The 12,673-nt window shown below is 36.6% G+C and overlaps 1 protein-coding gene across 1 annotated transcript in view; it reads right to left on the bottom strand.

Moving 5' to 3' along the window:
- Nucleotides 1-12,673, bottom strand: part of MMS22L (MMS22 like, DNA repair protein) — a 99,723-nt gene that overhangs the window by 55,671 nt on the left and 31,379 nt on the right. The window contains exons 12-14 of the mRNA XM_026059290.1: nt 7,847-7,966; nt 7,205-7,431; nt 4,260-4,769 (exon numbers count right to left, since the gene is read on the bottom strand). Of these exons, the coding sequence (XP_025915075.1) occupies nt 4,260-4,769; nt 7,205-7,431; nt 7,847-7,966 (857 nt within the window). The remainder of the gene's footprint in view (nt 1-4,259; nt 4,770-7,204; nt 7,432-7,846; nt 7,967-12,673) is intronic.

Here is a 12,673-nt window from a genome sequence, read left to right as displayed (position 1 = left end):
GCACAATAAACCTTTCAGAACAGTGCTACATTCTAAGCAATGCTTACTTTCCATGTTCCAAAACATTTAGAGACTATATTTACTTTAAATTCATTCATACCTCAGCTTAATTAAGAGAATTCCTGCACTTCAAAGCCCTAAAATATTTTAAATCATAGGTCAAGCCAACACATGTCCTGCTGGACATGCTTGCTCCCCAAACCTATAATTGCCTCCCAGCCTATAACAGCAAGACAAAAAAGGAAGGACTTATTTCCATTTTCCATACAGGTGAACAAAGCTCGTAGCAACATTCAGAGACTTTCTGATGGTCACTCAGTAAGTCTGGCAGAGCCAAACTAAGTTCTCCTGAATCTCAGCTCGGTGTTTTTGTCACAGAGCTACCCTCTGTACTTATCAGGACATCATATTGGTAGCTCTAAATATACTCATGGGAAGGGATGGGTAAGAGAAGACTCATGCTTTTCCAAACTTTTCTGAACACAGTCTTCAGAAGTTCAACCTAAGAAAAATACATTTTCCAAAGACTAACACTAAAATCCCTGAGGAGGGGAAGAAAAGAGGGAGGAAGGGGGGAGGACCTTTCCATCCTCCTCCATCTGCTGACTAATGCAATACCAGAGAAAGGAAGAGAAACTCCTGTTGGTCTCAGAATGCTCCCCACAGCATTTTTTGATGGAAATATAATGCAAAAAAATTACAAATAAGTATACATTTCCATAGCGAAGATAATACTGGATAGAAAATCCATTTCTATCATGATTTCTCTCTCAACCTCAAGGCTAGACACACTGTGACAGATAGAGACATCCATTTCTGCCGTTATCCATGGCTCAGTTATTAATGGAGATTTTAATTAGACACGTTTACCTGGTTAGCATTCATGTAGAGACAAAAAGACAAACTTAGGAAATTTTACACACTGAACTTTTCAGTAACTTTTCATATCCTACAACTTTGGCAGAGCATTAGAAGCTGGCATAAATACTCAGATATTGTCTTCATAAATAAAATCACTGTTTATTATGCTATTAGGTTTGTGGTAGTTCTCTCTTCTCCTATGAGAATCCATAGTAAGTCTCGCTGAAACTACACAAAGATGTTTAGAGTACCAGCAGTGATTTTATACCGGGCCATGTACTTACATTTTATAATCCTGTAACTCAGTTCTAATGTACTACAAAAAAATAAACACCAGAAAGATGGTAACGAGAAAAAGTTCATGTCAGAGCAATATCTATCTGATTACAATAAAAGACATTTTAATATGTTGCAAGCACTTTTTTAAGAGTAACGTATTACAAATGCTGGAACCTACTGTCTTCCAGGTACTCAGTAAATTTCTCTAAGCCAGTGTCCATTTTAATAGTGAGTTTTAATCAAATCCATTAAATGCCTGTACTTTTATTAACCTAGGGTTTGGGGTTTTTTTGTGGCATGAGGTACTCAGATGATGGGAAGCACTAGAAATTTGCAACAAATGAAAGCACACATGGAGCAAGCATCCCACATTTACCTTTCATTAAGGACAAAAAATTCAGGGATCTAAAGTATTGTTTAAAAGCAGAAACAAAAAAGTAATGAAAACCTTATGTCTGAGCTAGGTGCTGAAGGCTCTAAGTAAACCTAAGAAGGAAGTCTATATCTTGTCACATTTTTTATTTTACTGAGGTTTTTTGTGTGACTGTTTATTTTACATATGTTTTTTAAAAGGAGACTGTATTAAAATACAATCTTACACTTTCATACTGAATCTCACTATGAAAACCAAATACTTGGAAGTGCCAGCAAGTAGCATCTTGTTTCCAATTATCCACTCTCCACAGATCAAAGACTAATAAAATAATTTTTCCTGCTAAGTCATAGCTCATTTGAAGTATTTGGATGCCAAAATAGTAATAACAATAACAAAAAAAAACAACAATGGTATAAAACAGCTTATTTAAAATACCCTAAGCGTAGGTAGACACAACAATCAAAAGTTACCAGCAATTTTCTAGCAGACAACAAAACACAGGGAAGGTCAGAAAAGGGTTATTTTAAAATACAGTAGTGTAAAAATGGTGGAGGTCCGTTTTTGTGATGCCTTTTAAGAAAAAAGAAAGGAAGAAAACAAGCACACTTTCAAACCCTTCTATGACAAGTCTTAGCCCACAGCAAGTTTTCACAGCTCTGTTACAAACCCTTGAAAATAAAAGTTTATAATGGAAATGCTGACAGACCCTTAACCATAGCAGCATGAATGGCTATAATTAAAGAAGAGCTTTTGGCTACACCTCAGTCTGCAAATGAAAGATTGCCTTTTTTACAATACCCTCAATAAAAGCAAGTGGGAAACCTGAAATTTGATAGTAGCAATGCAACAAGATACGTTAAAGGAGACTGCTAGAACTATTTGACATTCTAAGCTTTAAATACTGAGGCATTCAGTTAACATAACCAAGGCAGTATTTTCATAATGCTACTTAATCAGCAATAAAGAATGCTCCTGTGAGCCATCAGCCGGGTTTAGCAGAAAGTGGCACATGAAGTTATTATTTCCTAACAGCCTACAGGGAGCTGCTTGTCTCTTTAATCAGTGATCTCACTTCCTTCCTACCTGGAAATTCCCTGTCACACAGTTATAAAACTATTAGTGCAGTCTACAGAAAAATTTTATTTATGAAAGGTCTACTATCTTTTATATATCAGGATTTTAAAAACAGGAGAGAGAACAGCACTGAACCATTTCATCCTCTTCCAAGTTTGCAAACACAATAGGCCTAATCAGTCTGGTTAAGGTAGTAATACTTTAACCTCTGGTTGGCACAAAATCATCTAAATCTTCTGAATGAAGAAACTATTTTTAGTGCTGTTTTACTCATGTTGGCAGCAGAGGACTATTTTCAGTGAGTCTATCAATGTGGGAAAGAGACCCAGTAACATTTCACTATTCCCTCCCAACAGTTAAAAACAAGATTCCAATAATCTCTCTCATACAACTAAGTATTTGAGCATGTTGGTAATGCAAATTATTTCAGAACAACTCCTTTGTGTAAGTAAAGGTATAAATAACTGTACTGTACCTTGCCCATGATGTCCTGAGAAGTCTAGAATGAATTTCTATCCTCTTCTCTCTATGTTACAAGAGGACTACATAACCCTGAAGTTTTGGAAAGCTTCAGAACAATGTCAAGTTATGAAACAGGAAACTTTTTCACAGTCTAAAATTTCTCCCTACTTCATCTTTAAAAGCAACACAAATGCTGTATATTAACCAATGGAGAAAATTTCAAAGTATTTTTGAAGTCTCCAATTTATTCCAGTAAATGCATTCAGTAGAACTGAAATAATAAATAATAAATCAACTAAACTTAGTTTCATGCTTCATCTTTTTCCAAAAGACTGCCAGAAAAACAGTTGTCTTTGGACATATAAGCTATTGACAGCTGCAATCAAACTACTAGACAGTAACAAAGCACTTCGTTAAAGAGAGATCTTGCATATGGGCCTCACTATTCCTATTACACGCTCTTACACAGTTCTTTCCACATATTCCGGTCTTGCACATCTCAAGTAATGGCAGATCAATAGCTGCCTCTTAATAACTTATTAAAAAAAAAAAAAGAGGCAATTTTGGCTTCAAACTGGAAGACTACTTCCAAAAGGCCTCAGCAGACAAAAATATGCTTATTGAAGAACCCTGTGGTTGTTGAAAACTGAACTAGTACCTCAAAGCAAAATTGCTTCAGTGGTGAAATGTGATTTCCTTCTTTCCTATCTAACCCCAGACTAAAAGTCTCCATAACTGTTATATTTGATCACAAGCTTGGTGAAAGAGATAAAAAAATTTATAACGAAGAATCTGAAAAATAGAACAGATTCACTGAAAAAAAAGTAACTTCCGTAATTAGTACAAATATGAATTTTGAAACTTCTTGTGCCAAAGGAAAGATAGTATGTTCACGGTGTTCTCTGAAACAGTGGCAAGTGAATGATTTTGCCTACAGTGCCACTGATTCATAACAAAATATCAAGAGATCTCAAACTTTTGTGTCTTGACACCCTCAGTGTCCTGAAACTGTAAGGAAACATTTCTAAGATTCTAAACATAGCAAGGTATTGGTGAATTTTGAAATTTAACAAATCATTCACAGTCCTCCAGAGCTACCTCTTTACTTCTGCTGTGTTTCAGGAAGAAATTAATATGAACTACATTTTGACTACAAACACAAAAACAACATGCCAGTCTATATCCACAACTTAACTAAATAACTTACCGAAGTCTGGCTAGAACAACCTGTAGAAAATCTAGGACCATACTCAGTTCAGCTCCTCGACAAGCAGGCAGCAGCATAGTAAAGCCATCATTTAGCAACTTTTCCTGAGAAAGATTCAGGTTGCAGCTGGTCTCAAACACTTCTTGGACACCATCAATGTATGTTGAAAGTAAAGTCCAGAGATTTTGTTTCTGTGTGTAGTCATTTTTGTTTACCAAAAACTCCTTTGCTTTTTCACGGAAAGCATTTGAGAGTTTCTCAGCTAGGACACTAATGTCCATGTTCTTCTCAACATAAATCAAAAGAAAAGCAAACTGGCCTCTCCAAATGAGAGCTCTCTGGCAGACAGTAACAGAGGATGGAGTCAGGAAATCCAAAAGATCCAACACTCGACTCACTATGTCTTCTCTTTCTGCAACAATTGCTAGCATAAGGAAAAGGTTAAAAAAGTTCTGCAGACCCACTTCTGTCAGCTCCTGCATTCTTCTCCGATGGAACTTGGAATAAATTCTACATCAAAACAAACAAACAAAAAACAAAACAAATTTTCTTCAAATATACTATTTTCTACCTGCTTGATACACTACAATTGTATTTTCATGCTTTTAGTCTAGAATTACCCTTTTACAATAACTCTTAGTTTTTAGATACCCTCTTTTTCCCTTCCCTCCCCTCTCCTACTGTTTTGGCTAATGGAATAAAAATGCTATTTCATTTTCTGCTCCCAATACAAAGTGCATGCTGGAGCTTTCAACTCCAAGAGCAGCCTAACCTTTCTCCCTTACCCCAACATCCAACCTCTAGCAGAAAGTTTAGCCCAGTGTTACTAGAAGACTCTCTGCTTTGTCTGTGATGAGTTTTCTCCATACCATGCCTTCGCATCAATCAAACTTAGCACATCTCCAGTGAGGACTGCTAGAAAAGAAAGCAATTTGTTGTTAAGTCGCGTCTCTCAGCAACAGCTAACACTTTCTGTACCTCAACTTCTTTCCTAGAAGCTCAGTGATTTCCAGGTGGCACACACAAAATTCCAAAAATGGCCAGGGACCTCTCTCCTTGAGATATTAATTTCTGTTCTTACGTTATACTACCATAGCTGTCGTGATCAAAGGCTCACCTACTTAATCATCACTACAGTAAAAGGGAGAGAAAGATTCCTGATAGAAAGCTCCTTTTCTCGACAGTGTTCTGCAAAAGTCTTGCATGGAGTTTATCAGGCACATGTTGTATGGACTGCAGACTACAAGTTTGGGAGGAAACAGGAAACTGGAGCATTTGGGAGAGGGAACTTTCTCTAGCAGGAAGATGTGATAAGAAACTTTAAGCTGGATTGCTTATACGGTAGTGCTTAAGTCATACATAGCTAATGGTGAAAAGCTCTCCTACTTTGCAACTTTAAAGTGATTGGCAAAAAGCAGAAAGCTTTTACATAGGTGTTTTTTGTGTGACCTTTGCTCATATCTGGACTTTTAAATAAATGTCACCATTCTTATGAGAAAGGAATAAGATGAAAATGGGTTGCTTAACTTGTGATTAAAAACTTGGATGTATCCTTCACCTTTAACTTAAAAAAAAGTTCCATATAGAGTAGTTAAACATCCATAAATGCTGTTTTCTTATTCCATCACCTGGAAAAACAGTTGGAAATGGTGCTGAGGTTATCAAATCTAGCTACCAAAAATTATAGCAAATCCAATTAATGTTGCTTAGTAGTAAATTACTACTGACAGGCATTTCTGTTTTTCATGCATCAATTAATGCTTGGTTAGCTGCAGAAAACAGAGTTCATCCCAAAATCATAGCTGTAGGCTGTTAAAATTTGTTACTTGTGTAATTGATTTATTCAAGGTAGAAATGATGAATACTGGTTGAGCAGACTGGCAGAGTGTGTTATGTATTATTATTCCCCCTCTTAAATTAGGAAAAGTAACAAGCTATAATAAGACAAAAATGTAAGTATAATTTGTTTTCAGTGAAAACAGAGCAGACTAATTAAAATTACTAACTAAAGCAAGACATTGATTCAACATCCAATGTCATATTTGTTTCAATATGCAGTTGTAGTAATTTTTAAACGCAAGTTTTGAAGACTATAACAACTCATGAAGCATAGATAGGCAGTAGATATATTTCCCCCTTCTGAGACCCAAGATAATACTTCTTTCTTGGAAGAAGCTTACTACGTATCATTGCAGGGTTTGCATACACATATGCATTTTAAATATATATTACATATATATAAATAACTGAGATTAATACTTAAGAACTAATTCTAAGAGTCTGTTTTATACAATGAAAGCAATTCATAAAAACTTTAGCACCTTTAATGAACAGTAAGTTGTTATTACTGTAATACATATTTCAAGGATTCAGTAAGTACATAGGACATCAGGATTTTGATTTACAGCGCATGTATTTTATGCTTCTTTATGTAATGACTTAACATATCCCATAGTTAGTATGTTTCAAAATTAATGAAAAAGTAAAATCCTCTCAAAAATACTGTGGAAAAATTTAGGCAACCATGAAAAAGAAAATATAAATGGAATTACTGGTACAGCAAGAGCCTGTCTGCAGGTTCTTGGATGACACATGGCTTACACACAGCTCAAATAGAATTTCTGTGCTTTAACTACATTACCTGACTGGCAATAGGGTTGTACCAGTGCATAGGATGCCAGTATACTAAATCCCTGGCCTGTAGGAGGAAGTAAACCATCAAAGGCTGTGGACGCCAAGATGACTCTTGGACCCAGCTATACACCTGTCACAGCCTTAGCCGGCAACAACTGTCTTCTTCCAATCATGAATCACCCTGGATCCCTCATCCCCTTTAACCTTCTGATGAGCGCAGTACCACCTTCACTGCAGTATGTGGTTCAAGGGCTATACAATCAGACTGACTAGGTCTCTTACAGGGACCATAAGCTAAATAGAGGCCATACCGTCCTTTAATTTGTTTCCAAGGATGCACACCACTGTTCTCTGCCTCTTCTTTCATCATCCGTGCCAAAATGCTGAGAAAAATGAGGTAACTGTTGCTGGACTTGTACAGAGCAGGGATCTGCTGGTCACAACAGCAGCTTTTCACCARCTCAAGCATTGACAAAGGAGTTTTACTAACATTTGCCAGACCCTTCAGACCAAGCCAAGGAACAGTAAAGGAACTGTTCTAAAATAATAAATGAAACCAGAGAAGAAGTTAAGTAACATAAAATGGTAATATTCCAAAGGCAATAAAATGCAGTCCTTCACATAAACAAAAGGCAATCTCTTCCTACCACAACTCAGAAAATAAAAATGTACTGTCAATATGCACAAGTGTTTTTACAAGATCTTAAAATCACTAGCCCTGATTAAAAATAAGAGTCAAAATGCATTCTTTCTACTATGACATAATATAACAATAATACTTGTTTAAACATAATTATTAAAATAAATACAGCAAATTTAAAGATACTGCCATTGACTAGTCATTTTTACAAAAGTACAGCAATCATGTTTGGCTAGAGGAGAAGTAGAATTAATTGCTAAAATTGAGGACTGTCCACATTCAACTTTATTCCTTCATATATCCATCTACTTACCAAGTTCTTGCTGTAATAATCCCAGAGGATGGTGGCAACAGATAGGTTCAAGTCCCAGAAACTACACAAAGTCAAACAGCACTGAAGATGCATTCGTAACTGTTCCTCTAACACACCGGTCTTGCAAAGGGAAGAAAAAAGTTTAGTGTCACAGGAGAGCATCACCTTGCCTACATATAATCCCAATACCACCAAACTACCGAAAATAATTTCCTAATATAAAAATTATTTCTATTTATATAATGTTAAAAAAAGCATCTGCTAATATGAGCAATGAACTAGAAAATAAAAGCTGACAAACACAGGCATTGTCATCCAATGCACCCGGAAATCCAGCCAATATAATAGCTCATCATGCACATTTTTAGGTGTCCACAGAGTTGTGGACACATTAAGATAACAGCAAATTCAATACTGTGAGCCTAACTTGAAACATGATTGTGTGGTACAAAACCTCACAGAATGGTAAAAGGGGCATTAGCTATACTGAATGCATGAGTCAGCAGCATGTTAAAACCCTTCTGCAGTGTACCGCCAAAAGACAGCTCATTCTAGAGATGTCACACTACCAACCTGTATGATGCTGCATCTCCAATTATGCAGCAAGTAAAGGTGCAGCTACTTGAAAGGTGATGTTTCTCATTATACTGCCAGTAATACAATGCTATTACAAAACAGGAGGGGCTTCCCTTTCTGAATCATGTTTCTTCTCACTCTAGCCATGTTGCAGAGGTTTGAGAACATCTCAGACAACTCCAAACCAATGGCAAGTAAGCCTCTTAAATATTGCCAACTAGCTCCACTGCAGAAAACAAACATTTTTTGTATTCATCAGTTCCAACTTTTGCACAGGAAGGAAGAATATACAGCCCACATTAAAGAAAATAGGAAATTCAAATCAATTTGAAGACCATGAAGTATTCAGCTTGTAATTCTAGGTTACTGTGGGTGGGACTCATCTCACCCAGCATTTGTGGTCAGCAAAGCTGGACTTGCAACAGATCTAGGATGTTATGAGTTCCACAGTCAGACTGAAATCATATGTTTAATTAATCCAGCCTGTTTCAGACATCTACTTTAGAAAGAGAAGAATAATGCCCTAGAAGGGATTTCTCATCTCTACCGACTATAAAGGCAGCTTAGGGGACCAGCTTCTCTGTAGTTATCTTAAGACACGTAAGTCTTATTCACCTCTGGGATTGCAGCAAACTTGTTCTGTGACAAGAGAAACCTCTGACCTATTCCTAGTTTTCAAATACTTCTGAATACTAAATAGGCCTGGATTTCTAAATGCACAAAATGAGCTAAAGGGGAAGAAAAGGCGGAGGGGGATACAGGCCAAGTCTAATGACTTGAAAATATAGTACCCAGGATGGAGAAGGAACAAAACCTCTTTCATCCCTCAGATAAACATCAGCAAGTTATCCCCTTCAGTTCCAATTACCCTGCTGGATCCTGAAGTATACAAGACAGTTGTCCAAGATGATCCAGCAAAGAAAATGCTAAACAAACAAACAAAAAAAACCCACTGATGCTAGGTGATGGGAGAGGATAACATTAGGCATTTTTTTTTAAATACTCTTTCATTAAGAGCCTTTTACACTATTATCAAAGACAGTATACTGGAAGAGAGGGACTTCTGATCTGACCCACAATGCTACTTTTTATGACTTATGTTTTAGACCTGCCTTTTTCCCCTGTTTTCAACACTACAGAGGAGCTGTAACTCATTAACTTATAGCTAACTTCATAAATCTGACTATACTTCTCTTTAGAAAAACATTATTTGTTATACTTTATCAGAACACTGTGAGCAATTATGCCAATCATTTACAATAGCTACTAATCATGTCTGCCTTCTCTTCTCATGAACAATCTACAGTTAATCTACAGCATATGGCTTTTCAAGTGGTATATTTCTAAAACAACTTGAAAATTGAAAAGACTTTTTCATTTGTAATATAAAAAATTACGTATTCAACGAATTATACATAACAAATTTGAAAAACACTGAAATAGAAGAGAAACTCTTGAAGAGAGACTCATTAAAAATTAGAGAACAGTTCAAGTATAATAAAAATGGCTACAAAGGGTGATCTTCAAATATTGTTTTTATATATGATATAGTTGTACATATTAAATTGGTAGTCTCCAATTTAAGTAAAATAAAAATAAACTTATCCAAAAACAAGAAGTCACTGAACCATAGCCATTTTCAACAGCTGCTATTTTTATGGATAAAAGTGTCTGACACGGAACACAAAAAATGCAGATGAACATGCCTGTTTCTCCAGAGAGATCTACAAAGTTACAGAAGATGTATGAAAAAAAAAAAAAAAAGCTTCCAACTGAGAATGCTTAGTTTTAAAGCCCAAATTCGTGCACAGGATTATATTTAGGATCTAATTCAACATTCAATTATTGCTTTAATTAGACTAATTCAACAATAAATTTGGCATTGTGAGCAGCTTCAATTTCAGACCACCAGTTATCTGTCCAACAATAGTTTTAGAACAGTTTTCAAAACCAGGTTAGTTCTGAAGGCTTTATCTCAAATTTAACATGAAAGAGTTCTCCAGACTTCAAATACCTCTGGGATTAATGGATTCTCTCATTGCTCTTTTGCTTAAAATGGTCTTTTGCACTGCTGGAAATACTGTCAGAATTCTTGAGGTAGTCAGCTTTTAATTTATCACAGAAGGGAGGAAGACCAGATATTATCAAAATGGTAGTACTATCTAAACACAACATTTTTCCTTTATGACCTCCTACTGTAGTAACAAAATTGTTTTCCTAGAACTCCAGCAAGTACTTCTGTACTTCTTCCAGAGTAGAATTAAACACAAAATGTAGTGAAGGTATAAAAAAATTGCAGTAAAAATGAAACAACACAAAGCATTTATTTTCCAAAATGAGAGGCTAGTAAGACACAAGCTGCTATTAGTTCTTATGAATAAAAACATCCATCTTTTGATTCTCACTTGCAACAGAAGCCTGTAAGCACAAATTCATCTTATACTGACAATCCACAAGCTTACTCAGTTTGATGTTACCCAGTACACAAATACAGCTATTCTAATATTCCTAGTACGGTAATTTTCATTTTGTGGTTCAAATATAATTGTAAGCCCGCTCTACCTTTGGCATTAGCCTGGTAAAAACAAATCCAAATTACAACTAGGGAATACCTGATGTAATCAGTTCCCCTGAAATGACTGTTTTTGTGATACAGATGAGAGATTTTTAACACAAGTGTCTTCAGCTCTATCTATCAAGAATTATAAAAAAAGAGAGCAGTTTCTGGCTGAGAAAGTCATCAATTTGCCAGCTGCTGGAAGCTGAAAGGATACATGCAATGCAGTAGTATTCTGCACTTTACCAAAGTATCCATTATTGCAACCATTTTTATTTACAGCCCATAAACAGAATACCTTCGCTTCCCTTCCCACCTTCCTTGGCCCCCTGAACTAGACAGCCCCTTCGCATCTTTTCCTTGATCAGAAGCAGGCTGGGTATCTCCTTGGAAATGAGAAATGCCTGTCCAAAGACAGTGCACTGCAGCACCCCTCTGCCACCTTCATCAGGACATGAGGCGCTTTCCTCAGGCAATCTTTATTACCCCCCAAATCAGGCACATACTGGATGGAGGTGGCTCAGCCTCTCAGTAGCCTCATGAGCCCTGCCCTCTCCACACTGGAGATCCTCCACACGACGAGCTGTGGGTTAGACTCCAGGGGCTAGCCTTGCAGTGCAAAGTCCTGCCTAAGAAGAGGGGAGCCACCCCAGGGGCAGAGGGCACACACATGGGAATAGAGAGGGCTGTAAATCCAGAGCTTCATCCCACTGCTTACATCCTGTTTCCCCTCTTTTGGGAGGTGTTATGTGTTCTTACCTCAATGAATCATTGTTCCGATCCACTAAACTGTTCTTAGGTTAATGTGACTAGATAGACAGTCTTCTGGTCTTTTATCTGTCACTTACCTCATTGTCAATTTCCTGAAACCTTAGTTTCTATCACTAAACTCAACAGTTTTATTGAAACAGTCAAAATACTGCAGTTTTAACACTGGTGAGTCTTTTTAGTATCCCAATACTTAGCTGTCCTAAGGATGTGAAAGTGAACTCCGCCTTCTGCTGATTCCTCAGCAAAGGTGATGGTTCTTCTCCTCCACTGCTGCCTCACCCTCAAAATCCATACCTGCTACAGTGCCTATTAAATCATCTTTTAACAATGTAAAAATTGAAGGTCATATGCATAAAAAAAATCAGTTACTGATAGGAGAGAGACTCTCCAAGAAGCATTTCCTACAAACAGCTAACTCAATGCAAGAAAAAATAATGAACAATCAAAAAATGAAATAACCTAGATGTCTCAAACTGTTGGTAGTAGTTGCAAACATGTATTTGGTAAATGGCAGCTTGTTTTAAATCTGAGACTGGTTGCCTTTGGAGCTTAAGGCAGATTTTTGCCTCCTACTACAGTGTCATTATTCACTCCTTATTCAAGTCTTCTGAACTTGGCCATCTAGTTGCATTTCTAAAGTGTCTACAATACAACACTTGTTAACAGAAGCATCAAAAAGCTGTATATTTCACTTCTATTTGACTTTAGAGTATTCTTAATTCAAAATAATAAACACAAGAAAAAAGCAATCTTTTCTAGAGAAATCTGAGTAACTACAAGTGTTCTCTCACTATCTCTCAGGTTGCTGACATACAGAAGATGCAATACAGGAAAACAGCTAATTTGCCACTTACAATTTTTATGACTCCTATCTCATCTAAATCTCTCCAATTTCTCTCACAGAATGCTAACCATCCAATAAG

This window comes from Apteryx rowi, unplaced genomic scaffold, assembly GCF_003343035.1.
Source record: "Apteryx rowi isolate R43461 unplaced genomic scaffold, aptRow1 scaffold_155, whole genome shotgun sequence".
In the NCBI taxonomy this organism is placed as follows: Eukaryota; Metazoa; Chordata; class Aves; order Apterygiformes; family Apterygidae; genus Apteryx; species Apteryx rowi.
Note: the sequence above shows the minus strand (reverse complement) of the source record. Positions and strands in the feature narration are given on the sequence as shown.